At 43.5% G+C, this 18,163-nt stretch overlaps 1 protein-coding gene across 1 annotated transcript in view; it reads right to left on the reverse strand.

Moving 5' to 3' along the window:
- The window catches only part of LOC126176563 (homeobox protein slou-like), a 38,299-nt gene extending 30,206 nt beyond the window's left edge, over nt 1–8,093 (reverse strand). The window contains exon 1 of the mRNA XM_049923723.1: nt 7,132–8,093. Coding sequence (XP_049779680.1) covers nt 7,132–7,903 — 772 coding nt within the window. The 5' untranslated portion in view covers nt 7,904–8,093. The remainder of the gene's footprint in view (nt 1–7,131) is intronic.
- Nucleotides 8,094–18,163: the final 10,070 nt, after the last annotated feature.

Genomic DNA, 18,163 nt, shown 5'->3' on the forward strand with positions numbered 1-18,163 from the left:
CTTCCCTCCTCAAGGGAGGAAACCGTACTTTCACCACTATTTGTCTATTGTTCTCTGTGTAGTGCTGCCTTTTTTCGTGCAAATATATCGGAAATCTTTTGTGGTGGTCTAGCGGTTCTGGCGCTGCAGTCCGGAACCGCGGGACTGCTACGGTCGCAGGTTCGAATCCTGCCTCGGGCATGGGTGTGTGTGATGTCCTTAGGTTAGTTAGGATTAAGTAGTTCTAAGTTCTAGGGCACTTATGACCTAAGATGTTGAGTCCCATAGTGCTCAGAGCCATTTGAGCCATTAAGAATGAGTTTTCTGCAGCTGTCCACGATGTGGTACTAAAGTAAAACATGGAAGTGAACAAAAACGGTGTGTACGTGATTATGCTTCATTACTTTTAACGCAGTGTGGGAGAAACGCAGAAATTATGCTTCGTTTGGTTGGTGTTTTCGGAATCTAAGTTGGCTGTTACGGAAAAGGCACGTAGTTCTGTCCGAATCCCTAGAATGCTGGCACGTACAAACCTTAGCGACAGAGACGGGTATTTCCGTGTGTAACTTTTCGTGGCATTTAAGTCCTTGCTGAAACAGACATTATTCAAAACCCAATGTCGTCAGTTAATTTCAGTTGCACCCGCGGGTTCCCAAGGTTATGACACACCTCTCAACTCGCAGCAGTGAAAGTTGTGTACTTTCCATTGCATGCGGCTTCCGGGCCAACATTACAATATATTACGCCACAGTCGTGACAGGTCGTTTTTACTAACAGCAACAATACAGCTAAAGAGGCAACGGTAGTGAATGAGGCAATGTAATCGCATTTAGGATGAGCGGGTTTCATTCTCCCCTCGAGACATCCTCATGAATACTCCCCAACGACGCAGAGCTCTGCTACACATATCCCTTACTGTCAGGCAACAATCGCCGTAAGGGTAACAATCACCCACCTATCATAGTTAAGGGGATACGAAGTCGTAAACAATGAGATGCCTAAAGAACTGCCGTATCATGTATGACGTTTAAATTTATTACTTCTGCGCGACTAACTCTGTTCGTAATAAATTTCGCAGACAGTATCCATATATGCCGGTAAATACCCCTCCAAAATTATACAGTGATACCAGACACAGTTCAGACGATATGACGTCATAAACAATGAGATGCATGAAAAACTATCGCATTGTGCATCACGTTTAAATTTATTACTTCTTTGCTGCGAGCTCTTTTCGGAACACGTTTTGCAGACAGCATCTACATATGCCGCTGAATGTACCCACAAAGTAATGTCGTAGTATGACTCGTTTATAAGGAGATATGACGTCATAAAAACTGAAACGTGTGAAAACTGCCGTTTCGTGGATGACTTTTAAATTTATTACGTCTTTGCTTTTAGCTCTATTCGCAACAAATTCGCAGGCGGTATCCACATATGTCACTAAATGTACTTACAAAATTATATCACTGTTCGACACTGAAACACGCGAAAAAATGCCATAAAATTTCAGTACATTTATTCTTTACTACTAAGACACTCCCGCTGTCGGATCAGCTTACTGAAATCCCTGACACCTGGCAGCGGTTTTAACAGCTTTCAATTGCGAAGCGTAGACCGCTGTAAGCGAAAACGATAGCAGTCTATAGAGCTATGAAGAGACGTTGTCATGGAGACGTTTATAACATCGCGTTGTAGATAGGCGATGCAGCCGGACCTATCGTACAGAAACTATCTGGGACCAGTTCACACCAAGTCTACTGCAAGAGTTCATATAAGATTTTTTTCTGGTAGAAATCTGGCAAAATGAATACCCGGGGAAATGTCGGGTTTGTCAGCTAGTGACAATACAAAGATCTAGACTCTTGAGCACTAGTACACCCACTCATTGTAAACTATGACCCTCGGTAATCGCAACTGGGCACAGATTTTCGAAAATCTTTCTTGTACGCCTTCTTATTAATGAGCCAACCCTACGGCATCATTGCAAAATGTCATTTATAGTTCTAATAAAGATACTGATTGTGAAATGCACAACATTGAGCGCAGAGACCTCCCTTGTACTCGTAAAACAGTCCACGGATATTACGGGGAATTTTGAAGAGACAACGAAAGTGGACGGAACCCCAGTCAGATGACATCTCTTTAATGTCTGTTTCTAGTATCAAACGTGAGTAGGTCTACATGTTTTGCACATGTAAATGTTGCCCTTCCTGAACGTTATTACAGTTAGTGTATCATGGCAAAAGTGTAGTACTAGACTAGTGTAGAAATATTCACAACAAGGAGATGTAAAAACAAAGTCCTTGTGAGACAGCCAAGATATAATGATCGTAATTAGGCTAGAAATGTCCAGCAGTCCTTATTTAAACGGGTGACGGCCGATGCCGATTTTATTTTATTTTAGCATACTTATTTTTTGTGTCAAATACATACTCTTTGTTGACAACTGTAATATTGGACAATGAGAGATTTTATATATGCAGTCGGTGTGTGCGTTAAACGCTCTGTTCTAGAGACTCAACAAGGCAGGCCTTGATGTCGAAACAGTACATAAAGAAAGAAATAGAAAGAGTGAGGAGAGAATAAATAAACCGATCGAGTCAGTTTAACCACATCCCAGGATTCATTAGTGGTATGATACATCTAACAGTCAGAAAGTATCCGCTCGAGATAACTGTCCACAACCGCCATAAAAGACCAAGACAATGAGGAAAAAATGGATGAAACACTGGATGCTTAAGAAAATCGTACAAGATAGCACCCAGGGAACGAGATGCTCAGCTAATTTTAAGGTCTGGTATAAAAAGGCCTTCACATGTTTGGGCGTTTCGGGATACCTGTGTGAATTTGTGATATGGAGTGTAGAACTAATGTCGTATTATCGCAGGAGTTCACAGCCCCTAAACTTCATGCCCGAGGTAGGTGACACGGTAGTAGTCGAGTGGGTGTTGGTTCCAGAATAAGATCAACGCGAAGTGCCGGGTTCGATTTTCAGTGTGGCACATGGTTTAAATCTGCCATGAAGTTTCAAAACATCGTACTCTTCGCCGCAGAGAGAAATTTTCATTCTGTAAACAGCCATACATTGATTTTACGTGATTTCCCTACATCTCTTAACGCGAATGCCAGAATGGTTGCTTCAAAAAACCACAGCCAAGTTCCTTTTCAGTCCTTCATCAGTCACTTATGACCTCGTGATAGACTGGTCGTTAAATCCAAATCTTACTTTTCTTTTTAAGCGTATAAATATTTTGTGAGAGAACAGTTACGCTGTAGAAGAAAAGAACGAATCACCGGTACGCCAGTTACTCCAGAAACAAGGCCGGTATTGAATTACGATGATTAAATCCGCCAGTATGAGGTCATTCCCACGAATGCTAGAAGGAATCCTTTAAATTTCGGTTACCTGATAAATCAGTCAAATCTAAAGGCCGTAAATTCAACTAAATACCTAGGATTTTCAATTATGAACAACTTAAATTGGAAAGAACACATAGAACATGTTGTGCGGGAGGCGAACCACAGACTGCAATTTATTGGTAGAACGCTCAGAAGATCCAACAGATCTGCTAAAGAGACTGCCTACACTACGCTTGTCCGTCCTCTTTTAGAATACTGCTGCACGGTGTGGGATCCTTACCAGAGGGGATTAACGGAGTACATTGATGAAGCTCAAAGAAGGGCAGCACGTTTCCTATTATCGAGCAATAGGTGAGACAGTGTCACGAACATGATACAGAATATGGGGTGGACATCACTGAAACGAGGGTGTTTGTCGTTGTGACGGGATGTTTTCACGAAATTTCAATCACCGGCTTTCTCCTCCGAATACGAAAATATTTTGCTGACGCCGACCTACGTACGGAGAAACGATCATCATGTTAAAGTGAAGAAAATCTGAGTTCGGACGGAAAGATGTAGGTGTTATTTTCTCTGCGCGCTGTTCGAAAGTTGAATAATAGAGAATTATTGTGAGGGTGGTTCTTTAGACCCTCTACCAGGCACTTAAGTGTGATTTGCAGAGTATCCATTTAGGAGTAGATGAAGTGATCTATCTTCCTTTCAGAAAGTATATGCTACAGTAATTAATGAAAGATTTGACCCGAAACGACTTCCCGACTGAAGATTCGTCATCAGACTGAATTCCACTCTCACAGACATAATCGAAAAAAAGGGAACACTCTCACAGACATAATCGAAAAAAAGGGAAGAATTCAGGTAACGTAATTATAAAGTTTATTTCAGTCGATGTTCATGTGAACTGTTGAATGACTATACTGGTTCTGACGGGCTAGTAATCGCCAGTAGCCCATAAGAGCTTCTAATCCACTAGCTGTGTCAGGGCAAGCTATAGGAGTCAACATTTTCATGACACTCACATTACAACACTCCAGTCCTCTTTCAACTGCAAAGTTTATTTCAGTCAACGCTCATATGAGCTGTTTAATGGCTATATCAAATTCGAATGGATTGTCATAATCAATTGTCCGTAAATACGTCTTGGCCGATGGCCGCGCAAAACCATGACAGGAGCCAACATCTCAAAGACACTTCTGCTAGAGGACGAATTTACGTCCACTAATAACAGCAAACCTTTCGAAAGCATTGACTAAAATAAATTTTACATTTCAAAGAAGACTGAAGTATTATAGTGAGACTGTTATGGAAACATTGATTCCAGTAGCATGCTCTGATGCAGCCGACGGGTTAGAAGTATTTGTGTGCAAGTGACAGCGAATTTGGTGTAGTCATTAAACAATTCACATGGGCGTTGATGTACAATAACTTTATGAGTGATGCTCACCCGCCTATAACATTAAATATTGTCAGGGAACCTACGTACACTGCACTCACTGTTTATAAGAAACTGTTCCCCGAAAAGAGAACTGTTAGATGGAGTGCCCACACCAGGATGTCTTCTACGGCCATAGAACGGAACACATAACTGGGAAAGGAGCAGAATTAAAATAACCTACGTGCAATATATTCGTTGTTTACAAAACAGAGTTCCCCCGTTACACAAGGATTATAACTGGTAATATAAAAAATTTTGTTTTCATGGCGAAGTATTTACATTAATGTATGACCAGTTTCGATGCTTAATACAGCAGTGTCAGGTGTAACATACTTGGCTGCAAATAGTACCTCGATATGGAACTCTAATATCACAACCATCAGAGTGTGTATCACTCGGGTCCACATTGACATGCCATTTTCAGCCAAACAATATATATCTAATGATGAGTATCAGGACATTGTAACCAGCCATATTTTAATGAATCTCGAAATAGAAATTTATTTTATTAGTAACAGTATTGCAATCGGCACGTCCCAGTGACAATACCATAATTTCAAGGACTATTACTACATCGCGAGAGAATTCAGCAATTGTATTGACGTTTAAAATTTTTTAAATTCCGTTCATTTTCCTTCTCAGTTGCAGATTTGTATTAGGTCTACAAGTTCGCTTCCGACGTTTTTCACAAAATTCGAGGGTTTATTGTGAGTAACTTATAAAAAATTTACGATTAAAAGTACTGATCATTACTGGCCGCTACTTTCTCCCATTTTTCGGGCAGCATACGAATCCTGCGGCGTAAGAATAGGGCCTGTTTTGAGGAGATCCATGAATGTATGCAATTTTTCACTTGTTCATATGACCGGAAGTGCTGATCATCCACAATGTTTGCCATTAATCGAGAAAAGAGATAGTCATGGGGAGAAAATCTCTGGAGGACACGGCGGATGTGTTACGCCTTTCCATTTTAACCTCTGCAAACATGTTTTGACCGGTTTTGCGACGTGGATGGAGCCCTGTCATGCTGCTAAATCCTGTTTTCGTGTCTGTTGCTGTATTGTGTCCGTTTGTCTTCCAATGCTCGTCTCAAACGCATGAATTGATTTCGATAATGATCTCTTGTGGTTGTTCCCGCCGGTCTCAGTAGCTTCGAAAACCTTCCAGCGCCATGCCGGTCTTCGAGGTCAAAATGACTGTGCTTCAGGCGTTGAAACGATTCTCTTCTCGTTTTAATAGGAGCTTCACTATTATCTTTTCCCAGCATTTTATGAGCCTCAGCTCCAGATTTCTTCATGTTAAATCAAATTAAAACGCCCCACAAATGACAAAAACTGAGCTCATATATTGACATCGAGATTAACTTAATGCTGGGATCACAAATCGACTAATATTTTGATGACGTTATGTTTACAAATGCGACAACTTATTGTATAACATTTACGACCTAGCACCTGCACCAACACTTGCCACTACTGCTGTCTATTGCAAAGCAGAGGAAGTAAAGCTGTGGACCTAATAATTTTGATATCCCTGGAACATCATCAGATCTATGTAGTTGTGTCAGCAACCCTTTGTATCTGTATTGCAACCACAGTTTAGAATACATAGATGATACAGACATGACAGTTTGCTGACACAGCCACGTGGATCTGAAGATGATCCACTGAGGTCTAAAGTAGTCACATCGTAAAAATATGGGAAAATAAACGATATATAACATTTTTTCAAGTCTTATTATTGGCGACCCTGACAGGATGTTTTCTTCAGTCATGGAATAATTGAAAAAGGAGGAGAATTGAAGTATTTTAAGTGGAATGTGATGAACATATGCCTGTGTGGTGAGCCAAATTTTGGGATTTGGGAAGGTGAGCCTGCCATGGGTTGAATCTCCCGTGTGAAATAGTCACAAGGGCTGGTGAGCCAGAGAGCGTGAATGTCGTTTGTAGCCGCTTTCCAAGCTCCAGTTAAATAATACTGGCCTTGTACCCACATCCCACCTCTGGACAAGCTACACAAACATTTAGAAAAACGTTGTCACACTTGACCGTGCGATTTACTGCAGATGCAGACCGATGGAGTACACAACTAGGATCTTAGAGGGAATGGTGGACTGAGGAAGGGTATCCAACCATGAACTGTCACTAGCATTGCTAAAACACGTGTTACAAATGCCAACCCTTATAGAGAAATGAGAAAAGTCAAGGGAGAAGAAGAAGAAGAAGAGGTTTACGAGAAAGCATTCCTCGACCCTGATGGGATCTCTTCTCGGGCCAGGACATATATATGCACTGTCGCAGTGGAAATATTAGCTACGAGTGAAGGGCAGCGCTACAGAGAGGATGGTTGCTCACCGTGGTCGGGAGATCTGGAGTCGACGAGCACGTGCGGCCTCCAACAGCAGCCGGCGGCGGGGGCGTTGTTGTTGGCGGCGGCGGGCGCGGTGCGGCCGGTGAACTTGTTGGGGTCGAGGATGTTCTCGACGGAGAAGGCGAGCCTGCGCTGGTGCGCCGCGGCCGCCACCGCCCCCGCGGGCGTCGCCGCCACGTCGTTGGTGAGCGAGCCGATGCTGGAGACGCTGTCCGGGCGGCGGTAGTGCGGCGCCAGCTTGTCGTCGGCCGGCGTCGGTCCCTGCGGCGAGGGCGACGGCAGCGAGCTGCTGCACGGCGAGTCGAGCCGCGCCGCCCCCGGCAGCTGCAGCTGGCGCGCCGTCAGGTCCACCGGCGCCGCCGCCGGCTCGTCCTCCACGTTGAGCTCCTCGCTGCAGTCGTCGTCGTCCGCCGCATCCTCCTCCTCGTCGTCCGCGGGGGCGTCGCCCGGCAGCGACGCCGGCCGCTCTTCCGCCCCCGCGGCGGCGGACGCGTCGTCTCTCGCGACGGCGGCGCTCGGCGCCGGAGAGGCTTCTTCGGCCGGCGGCGAGTCTGCCGGCTGCTTGGCCGAGACGAAGTGGTGCTGGTGGTGGTGGTGGTGGTGCAGGTGGTGGTGCTGGCCGAACGAGAAGAGCCGAGGCGCGGGGTCTTCCACCGGCGGCGACGCGCCCGCCGGCTGCTGCGGCTGCTGCGGGTGCTGCTGCGTCTGCTGTTGCTGTTGGCACATCAGTCGCTGCATCATCATCATCGTCATCATGCTGGCAGCGGCCGTGACATCTCCCGGCGGTAAAGTCACTACCTCCACTGCGGCGACCTGTCCGAAATCACTGCACTGTCGCGAACGTCCACCTATCCCATTACGAACGAGTCACGTCTCAGAGAAGCCTGCGACGTCCCTTTTCCCAGCTGCACTAGTGTGGAACACGCGGCGACATGGCCGCGGCCGTGGCGCGTGTTCGCTGGCAGAGAGGCCGGCCCGCACTGACAGCGCCGCCGCCGTCACATGGCGCCCCACCCCACGACGCCGCAGCCGCCGCCACCGCCGCCGCCGCCGCCGCCAGCTCTTAGCACCCCATACAAAAACATGGCGGGCAGATTCATCTCCCCGTCCAAACTGATGATGGAGCGCGTGCAGGCCGGCGCCACCGCCCGGGGGGCGGGGCCCCGCGGCGCGCCGGCGCGCTCCCATTGGCCGCCGGCAAATTTGTGCCCGCGCGGTGGGGGTTCGCCACGTGATTGGGCGCCCCGGTGGTGGGGGAACCGCCCCACCCCTCCGCCTCTCCCGCTCGCCGTGCGCCGCCGCGCAGGGAGCGCGGACACGAGTTTGCGGTCTGTTTGGGGCGCTTGGCGGCCGGCGGATTAGTCATCGCGCCGCTGATGACGGCGCGTCATTAAGCAGCGAGCGGCGCCGCGATCGCCTGCCGGCCACCGGGAGAGAATCGCTGCGCCGCCCCGCATAGGAATAGCGTCCTCTGAAACTACACTTCTGCTGCACACTCTCTATATCCCCCACTACGAAAGTACTTTTTTTCCTCCTCAACACACCTCCCTCTTTCTTTCACGCCCTTCACGATCCATATTTAAAAACTTTGAACTGTAAATCACGTATTAAAAGATATCCCTATCCCTCAAGTAGTATTTCTTTTTCATTCTTCTTGTTTTAATAATACTGTTTACTTTATTTATAAAGCTTACTCCAGTGAACGTTGGGCTGGTTAGTACAGCTACCGGTTTCCGCGATTATATGAGGAGACAATATCTGTTTCAATGTTATTTTTATTACAAATAACACGTTTCGCCTAGTTAAGGCTTCGTCAGATTTTGAAAGGCTATCAAAGCATTACGTGTCATTGGCTATTAGGGCGGTTAGTCAGAACAATAGTAACGAACTGTTTCAAATAATTTCCGGGAATTCAGCCAGGTAACACTTTCAGCGACCGCCGATATTTCGGCGGGAGAACACCACGCCATTTTCAAGTCAAACTGCAACGGACAGGCGGCGTACATGCAAATCTAAACCCTCGGTTCTCGGACTGAAGCAGGAAATTTAACACACACACTGAACACTAGTGTCATCAAAGATGACCAAAGTCAGAGCTATCGATAGTGAGACTACGAATTCGCAGGTGAGGTAGCATTGACTCTGTCACTCTTTTTAATTTTATTATTTTTATTTTATTATTATTATTTTTACCTCACCTGTGAATTCGTAGTCTGTGTGTTATCTTTACTGCTTCAGTCCCAGAACCGATATTTTAAATTTGCATGTACGCCGCCTGTCCGTTGCAGTTTGACTTGAACTTGAAACTGGCGGGGTGTCCTCCCTCCGAAATATCGGCGGTCGCTGAAAGTGTTACCTGGCTGAATTCCTGGAAGTTATTTGAAACTTGTATACGCCAGGAGAAACTCAGGAGTAACAAACTTACAAACTGAGTATTTTTGGGCCGCACATTACTCTACGCCCTTAACGCCTTAACACTAACAGCACAAAAACAAAAAAAAATTGGTGAGGGTCGAATGATAGAACAGTATCGTGTGGAGAGAGTTTCATATTGGAATATATTCAGTTTATAATGACTTTAAATAAACAGAATTTTTTGGAATTTTTTTAACCGATCTTGCGCTAGGTTCTCGTGCTGACTTCTTGCGCAACTTTGATACTTGCTTTGGGCCGCATGCGGCCCCCGGGCGGCAGGTTGGACACCCCTCATCTAAAGGAAGAAACGTTGAACAAGATACACTTAAAATAGAACCGCCAGGTGAAGCGGCATAGATCTACACGTGCATCGAATGACACGGATATCACGTGACTAAACGCTCTAATAGACAGGTACATCCAGTTGGCCGTCTAATAGAGCGTTTAGCCAACTGATATCCAGGTCATTAGATGTTCGTGTGGCTCTGCAATGCGCTTCACCTGACGGCTCTGACTATTTTAAGTGTATCTTTTTCGAAGGTTCTTCCTTTACATTATTTGTTACCGTCGTCCTGACTACCTGCCGTACCATCCGATGGTATGTTATGTTTGATAGCGTTTTAAAATCTGAAGAAACCTTAACCAGGCGAAACGTGTTTTCAGAACATACAGAACATATTATAAACGTAAGCGTACAGCATGCGTGCCGTTAAAACTCAGAAACGAGTTCCGGTACGATCAAGGGAATTATGTGGTGTGGCAGCCCTCTATCCCCTACCTATGAAGAAGGTTCCCGTTTTTACCTGAATGGAATGCTTTCGTAGATATAAGGGATGGGAAGATTCCGCTCTAAAAATTTCTAGAGTATTCCATAACATTCGAGAACAATCTATAACATTGGTGAGTATCCAAGGCATTCCACAACATTCCAGAATGTTCCGGAATGTTCCTCAATGATCCAGGATGTTCTGGAATATTCCGGAATTAGTCTGCTGATTCGGGAAGATTTCAAAATATGGAAGCATCCCTGATCAACACTCGAATGTTGTGGAATGTTCTGGAACACAGTGAACCATTCGGAGCCTTTCTGGTATTTTCTGAAATTCGCCACTGGTGGAGCTACTCATCGGTAGGGGTATGTAAAGCAAAACCCGTCGTTAGTTCCAAAGTCAGTTTCTTAACAGTGACGAAAAAGTAGTGCAGTGAGTGAATGAAGACAAACAGTGATGTGTGAGTAGTCGAAATGATACACTGACTGATTATAGATCGAAAATAAACTGTGAAAAGCGTGTAAAGTGTACTTAGAGTATTTGTTAATAAAAAGTTGATTTTGAGCTATATTTTAGACAATGCTCAAACGTAAAAGAGGAGGAGATCTTGCCAGTTCTGAAGCAAATCGGCGAAAGCAAAAAGACAGCGATAAAACGAGACAGTCGAAGAGCGCGAAGCACGTTTAAGTTACCAACGAACGAGAATGAGCACCGCGAGAAGCAGAGAAACCGAAGAACAACAAATCGACGGATCGAAGAATTAAGAACTGCGACACAATCTTATTATAAAACACTGCGAACTCAAGCCAGCCATGAAAATATCACCCTACGAGAAGGGCGGACGAGGTTCAAAAATGGCTCTGAGCACTATGGGACTCAACATCTTAGGTCATAAGTCCCCTAGAACTTAGAACTACTTAAACCTAACTAACCTAAGGACATCACACACACCCATGCCCGAGGCAGGATTCGAACCTGCGACCGTAGCAGTCCCGCGGTTCCGGAGTGCAGCGCCAGAACCGCTAGACCACCGCGGCCGGCGGCGGACGAGGACAAGTTAACAGTACAAACAAATGAAGCACTCCACTGCGACCCGACGAAAGAATATAACAAACACAAATATGTCGTAATCGGAAAAATGGGTAACATCTGCCAGGTTTGCTAAGTGAAAAACTTCCTTAGACAAACACAAGAATTCTCTTGCAAGAATGGAAAAATTGGATTGCTAACTCCCTGAGCGAAGCCGGGTATCCTAGATAGTTTGTAATAAAATCAACTTTGCACTCGACATTGTCTCTTTATATATTATTTTACTTAGGAGAAGGCGGGGCAAGATGGGGAAGCTAACTTTAAACCCTTACAAAAGGGTCAAAAATAAACAAATTCAAGTAGGTTTGATTATCATTTGTTTACTTAACCACTGAATTACAATAGCATGCAAAGAAACCTGAAAACTTGTTACATTTAGTTAGAAATATCTCGATTTGAAACATAAACTACCAATTCCCCGTCTTGCCCCATATACGGGGTAAGATGGGGAACTAGCATGAATTCATCTCTAAAGCTTAAATAAGGACTGGAATAACGATATCATGTGACGATAAGGTTTCGAAACATGGTTCTGCGAATTGTAGAATCAGGTATTACGTTTTATTTAGGTCTCTTACTTTCACATAGTACACTAGTGTGGACAGCCTCGTCATCATCACTTTCAGTCCCTGCACAACTGTCGTGGGCCCAGCGTCCGCAGCTAATACACCGTATCCAGCCTCCTACAGAGAAGTCATAGCAGTATAAACATTGAAAGGTCTCTGTTGGATTCCTTTCATGTTAATTTCTTAAATCTGTTGTCATTTACGGCATAAATTCCTCTTCTAAATTTACTGTGGCGTTTCTGACTATCTGGGAGAAGACTGAGTAGTGGAACGTGTTACTTTTACACATAAACAAGAACGATCTGTCACACTACTACACTTTAAAACACAGTTTATATGTAATTCATGTCACAGAGTCTCATACGGAACCTACATCCGCTTTCTTTTATATACTGTATATGATAAGATACTGTCAACCCCCTTCCCTTCTGTGTGAGAGGATGAATGAGCAAATGTATTTCTAGTTGCATGCCTCAGGGTAGCAGACAAGCCTGTCTGCTAGAGAACAGTAGGACCAACGTCGGAACAGGTAGCTACGCTTTCTAAAAGCAAAGAGGTTTCTATCCTTAGTATGGTCCTGTCTGTCCCTTGTCATGTTGGTATAGGAAGCTGCCCCTCTGGCCACTTCCGTTTGTAGTGGGGAGCCACCCTCAGGAAGGGACCAAGTCAGTCTGTCCGTGGCGAGCGTCTGAAGTGGTAAGATCTCCGGCTAAGCGCGTGTCTGCTAAGTCCGTAGGACAATGGATTTCTTAAGTTCAGCCTAACTGAAAATTTAATCACCTTTATTTCAGGTTTAGCTCTAAAATATCTAATGTTATCTTAAATTGCAGTGCAGTGTAATTCGAGTGTGAAGTTCAGAATATATTCCGGTAGTTGGTTTGTCACTACTTTGTGAGTAAAGTGGAACCACGTGTTGATCAGTAACTCTAACTAGCATCATCAATCTTCAATGCGAATGCGCGTGAGATTATAACGTCTCGTCTTGACAATATTTTTCAATATAGCAACTTTTCTTTATGTTCAACCCACGTGGGGTGTACTTTGTGAGATCAGTACCACGTGCTTATACAATTGTTTGACCCATCAGGTTAATAGTAAGACGATAGTAACCAGTTCGAGGTTTTTCTTTTGTAAATTGCTTTTCTATCTAATTTATTTTAATTATCAAAATTATTGTGGAGTTACACGCTTTGTGTAAACCAAGTTGACCACGTGAAGCATGTGGTGTAATCATCAAAGTAGCCCTCAGCTATTCTTTTCGGGAATATTTCACAGAGAGTTAGTATGAATTTAGTATACCAGTGTGTGGTAATTACATGACGGTTAGGATTGTGCTACGAACGTAACTTCTTTGGCTGAAAATTGAATCGGTTGGTTGTGGTTAATTTGCTCTTGCATATGTTTCAACGTTCTTCGTGTGTTATTTTATGAATGCAGTGTTGTATGCAGTCTCACAATCTTGGCTCCATATTTGATGTGTTCAGTAAGATTACAAACTCACATTTTCCACAATCCTAAATAAGGCACCAGTTTATTTATGAATCAAATTTAATATGCTGAAATTTCAATGATCAATGTTAAAATAAATTTCCAAATATAAACTGATTTATTTCTTTTTATTTAAATTCTCTCTTTATATATATATATATCACCGGTTGTCGTATGACTATTAAAAGATTATAATTAATGTTAGTCTGGTTGGGAATTTGGTAAGCTAGACTGGATACCTGGTGAAACAGTTGCGCAGTAATGCAAGGTTAACTTCCCCAGACAGCTCACAGCTTTTAACCCGCTTTTATTGTCTATCAGTTCCGCTTACACCACAAATTAAAGCAACAACGTTACAACATTCTTCACTCTCTTCCTCGTTGTCATTCGACCCCAGTTTATTATCCCTTGAGCATGAAGGGGTGGTTAAGACGTCAGTAACGTTCGTCACTTTTTCGTTGTCATTATGTCCTTTTGGTGGTATCCCAGGTTTATTAAACGTCTTTGAGAAGAGTTTTCGTTTACATGCAGCACGTTTGGGGAGTCCTTTTCGTTTAATTTCTTCAGAAAGTTCACTCCTATAAGGAGATTCGGTTAAAAGAATGGGTTTTCCACGCCTGTTAGATGGTTTCCTCTTGATTTTTTTTATCCACCTTTGGAATAGCTAACACCATTTCAGGGCTGGTAACCTGAAAGTTAGACGAAACAGAGGCTTGATCGTCAGTTGTTAATTGTTCAGGTGTTTTACGTCTTGAAAACATCTCTGGTATTTGGTCTTCCGTTTCTGTAACTTCAGATGTGTGAGCTTGATGAACGTCTATAGTTGAACAGGGAAGGTAATCACTTTCCTGAAACACATTTCTGTTTACAGGCCAAATGCCTGTTTTCCGAAACCCGTTCACTGCTGTGGAATTGTAGCTGAATGAATGAAGGCTTTGCCGAATAAACTTCAACGTGTTCAAAACCTGCAGCGAGGTAAACACATGAGACGATAAGAACGTAATGGTTGGACAAATAGTAGGGGCAAGACGGGGAAGCTCCCCATCTTGCCCCGCCCCGTCTTGCCCCCTACCATGCTGTCACGTAATGTTACGCCTACATGAACACTATTTAGTGAACATTGACTACTGACACAGCAGTTTACTGTCAATAAGACTCACTATTCAGTGCTATATATACAGTATGGACACGAAACACATGTTTTAGGACCTCGAAAGGTGTAAAACATTGCAGATCAGTATAACAATTGTACGTACCTTGCAAAGCTCACAGAAACCGCCGCGAAAGTAAGGTTCAGCAATGTCAACACACTGAGACCTGTGTATTGATGATGTTGACGTAGCTATCCACAGATGGCAGCACTCTAACTGTAGCTTATAGCCCATCCCCGTCTTGCCCCGCCTTCCCCTATTTATTTCGCTGAGGCAGTCTAGGGCCATGTTAACTCTTATTAAATTCGGCAGTGAACTTCGTTTTCTTTCAAGCCCAGATTTCCTTAATTCTTTGTGATTGGGCACAGCGGCTTCCTTGTAGTTGCTCTTCTCGGTGCAAACAATAACAGACAAAATCTCTAACGCCACCTATGAAGAATATAAACGAGCACAACCATACGTACGACGAGCCTTTTGCTCTCCTGCCCAAAGTAGTGTTAAGAACAGGGAAAGAGCATTATTTTATTTTCCATATTTTTGAAATATTTTTCTTGCGACTATCACTGCGCCTCATTGGCTTGATCTAGGTTACATAACAGCTCCGTAGCACCAAGGATGGATACCACGCCGGGTCCCGCTGAGCTAGGGAAGCTATCCACGGGGCTGCTGATCGAGTACCGTTTTCAGAAGGTCCAAAGCCAACCAATGGGAGAGCAGAGATAGGTCACGTGGCGTGTGGGGGTTGGACGGTGAGGCAGTGGCCACAGCAGCGGATCGCACTGTGGTCTACCAGTCATTTTACCTACGGCCTAGGACCGTTATTACGATATGGATCTATCGATATTTTTCCAATAATTGTCGATGTGTACTTGCGGTATCTTATTCACCTATATATCGATACGGAAATGTCTATGTCGAGAGCCTATATTCTATTTCATATTATATTTTGTTCACAATTTTCGATAAATATTTGAAGCTGTTATTCCGAAATTGTAGTAGAACATAATCTTCACCAGCAGCGACATAGTTGCAGTAGCCAGTTGCAAAAATGACTGTGTGGTGGACGATGTGGCCTATTCTACACCTTATTTTAGATCTATTTGACGATGCTGTGCTGAGTACATTTATATGTTTTAACGATGCCATTACGGCCTTATCACTTTAAGACATGGTGTAGAAAAGATCTGAGGATGGTCATTACCCACTGAAACCGGTCATCGTCAAAAGAAGTGATATTATGATCAAACTGGAATAAAAAACATTGAACATAATCTTACTTTCGCTGTGTGAAGAACTCTTATAACTTTTTGAGCTTTCATCACGTCCGGTCTTTCTCTTTGACTGTGTGAAGCAAGTATAGATGGCACAGAGGAGAAGATGGATTGCACTGGGAAGTGGAGGTGTGAATGGAATAACAAGATACCCGATGTGAAGGAATAGCACAACAGTTGCGTGAAAAACAGTTTTTTACGCAACTAGTATACTATTTCTTCACATCGGCATTCTTCAAAAACAGTTGCTGAAACCGATGAACAAAAATGTACATGACAAGATTTGTCTTTGCAGGGTGCGAAGACGCTTGAGGGAAAATGCTGACGTCATCGGCACTCGGCGCTACCAACAGAAGCTGCAACATTTAACTGCGCAGACAAATCCGATATGTGACGAAACCGAACCGACGGATCCCTCGGGCACCTTTCATTGTGCCACTTACCTGCAGTTACCATTGTTAGCAAAGTGGTTATTGCCAAGCGTGATCGTGCAGCGTTTTTCTTTCTCTTCTTGCTTTAAGGGGGATAAGTAGGCTGCTAGCTTGCTGATGTGCAGAACATCTAATAATAAATGAATATTTAAACATACAGATACAGCTCTAAAACTGGCGGTATATTTAAAATGTGCAGCGGATTTTTTATTTATTTATTTATTTATTTTTTACTGGTGCGTCTGTGTTTATCCGTCTATTTATCGGTAATTTTTCTATATATCGAGGCCCGAAAAGATATTTTTTTTTAAATATCGATATATCGGAATACCAATATTTGTAAAAGTATCAACAGTCCCACTACGGACATCTCTGGCTGCTCCTTCCACTAAGGGACGAAATGCTCTTCACCACTATGCGCAGTTCCATCCGCGGCCGTAGTAGACGATAGACGAAATTTATCCCATAGAAAAGGAGAAGGAGATTAAATATCCATTTTTTTATTTTTATTTTATTTCATTTTTTTATTTTTTTTGTCACTCTGGTTTTCATTTCCCATTACAGGATGTACAGCATCAATCCTGGATGCCCACTTACGCTCATTGACTCACCCTGACACGTACAATGCAGCTCCGTGGATCATACCAAGGGGGAGATGATGAAAAAGAGGAAGAAGGAGAAAGCAACGGATCACTCACAATCTAACTTCGAGCTTTGAACCACAGACAAAAGTAAACTACGCATATGTAAGTGCATGCGAAATAACGAATATTGTACACTAAATTTGTAAACTTACTAAAAGAAATATATGAAAGCGCATGCGTTTTGTGGAAAAAAAGACTACAAGCACTCGTATGTAAAGAATCACATAGAAAGTAGTTACGCTATCTTTAAGTACCACAAACGGCTTGAAGAAACTATTCCCAGATATCAATCCCAGTCACAATCATCTATCCTGTCTTCTATTTTATTCTTCTTAAAAACCATATCATTTCATTTAGAGGGTCTACATTTCCTTTTCACATTTACAGTTCGATTCAGCTGTTCCTATCGCTGTCGTTTTATGCAGCCCACAGTGTTATATCTGGCCGTCATAATCCACGCGCAAGATTTTCATATTCTCTCGCTCGCTACGGGCAAACAGTTGGTATTACAGAAAATAATGAAAGGATCTTTTTGTGGGAAATGTAATACAGATAAATTTTGTATTGGCATACGTTTTCTCTACATGCTGTAGTTTTCGAGTTACTCACAAAAATGTACAAAAATGACCTTCAGAGCCGGCCGTTGTGGGCGAGCGGTTCTAGGCGCTTCAGTCCGGAACCGCGCTGCTGCTACGGTCGCAGGTTCGAATCCCGCCTCGAGCATGGATGTGTGTGTTGTCCTTAGGTTAGTTAAGTTTAAGTAGCTTTAAGTCTACGGGACTGATGACCGCAGATGTTAAGTCCCAGTGTGCTATTACATCGTTATATTCGTCAGGCCTTCTGACTACTAAACTATTGAGATTGTAAGGGTTAAGTCTGGATCGGATTGTCAACGTAGTTTTAGCGTAACGTTTACAAAAGTCGTTTTTCTTTCGTTATTCTCAAGGGCACGTATAAATTAATAATGTTAACGAAGTATACCGACTATGTTGGTGTCGTAATAGCCTAATAAATAGAAAGCAAAGAAAGTCGAGTATCGGGAATGTTTCGTGTAGTCTTAAATGTTTGTACAGTGGTGGGAGGGATGCATCGAGCAAAATGCTAGAAATCCTGACTGGTGAGGGATAAATGGAGGGGAGGGGGCGTTTACAGGTCACTTTTGTACGTTTTTCGTGAATGACTCGAAAGCCG

This window comes from Schistocerca cancellata, chromosome 3 (assembly GCF_023864275.1).
Source record: "Schistocerca cancellata isolate TAMUIC-IGC-003103 chromosome 3, iqSchCanc2.1, whole genome shotgun sequence".
Taxonomy (NCBI): domain Eukaryota; kingdom Metazoa; phylum Arthropoda; class Insecta; order Orthoptera; family Acrididae; genus Schistocerca; species Schistocerca cancellata.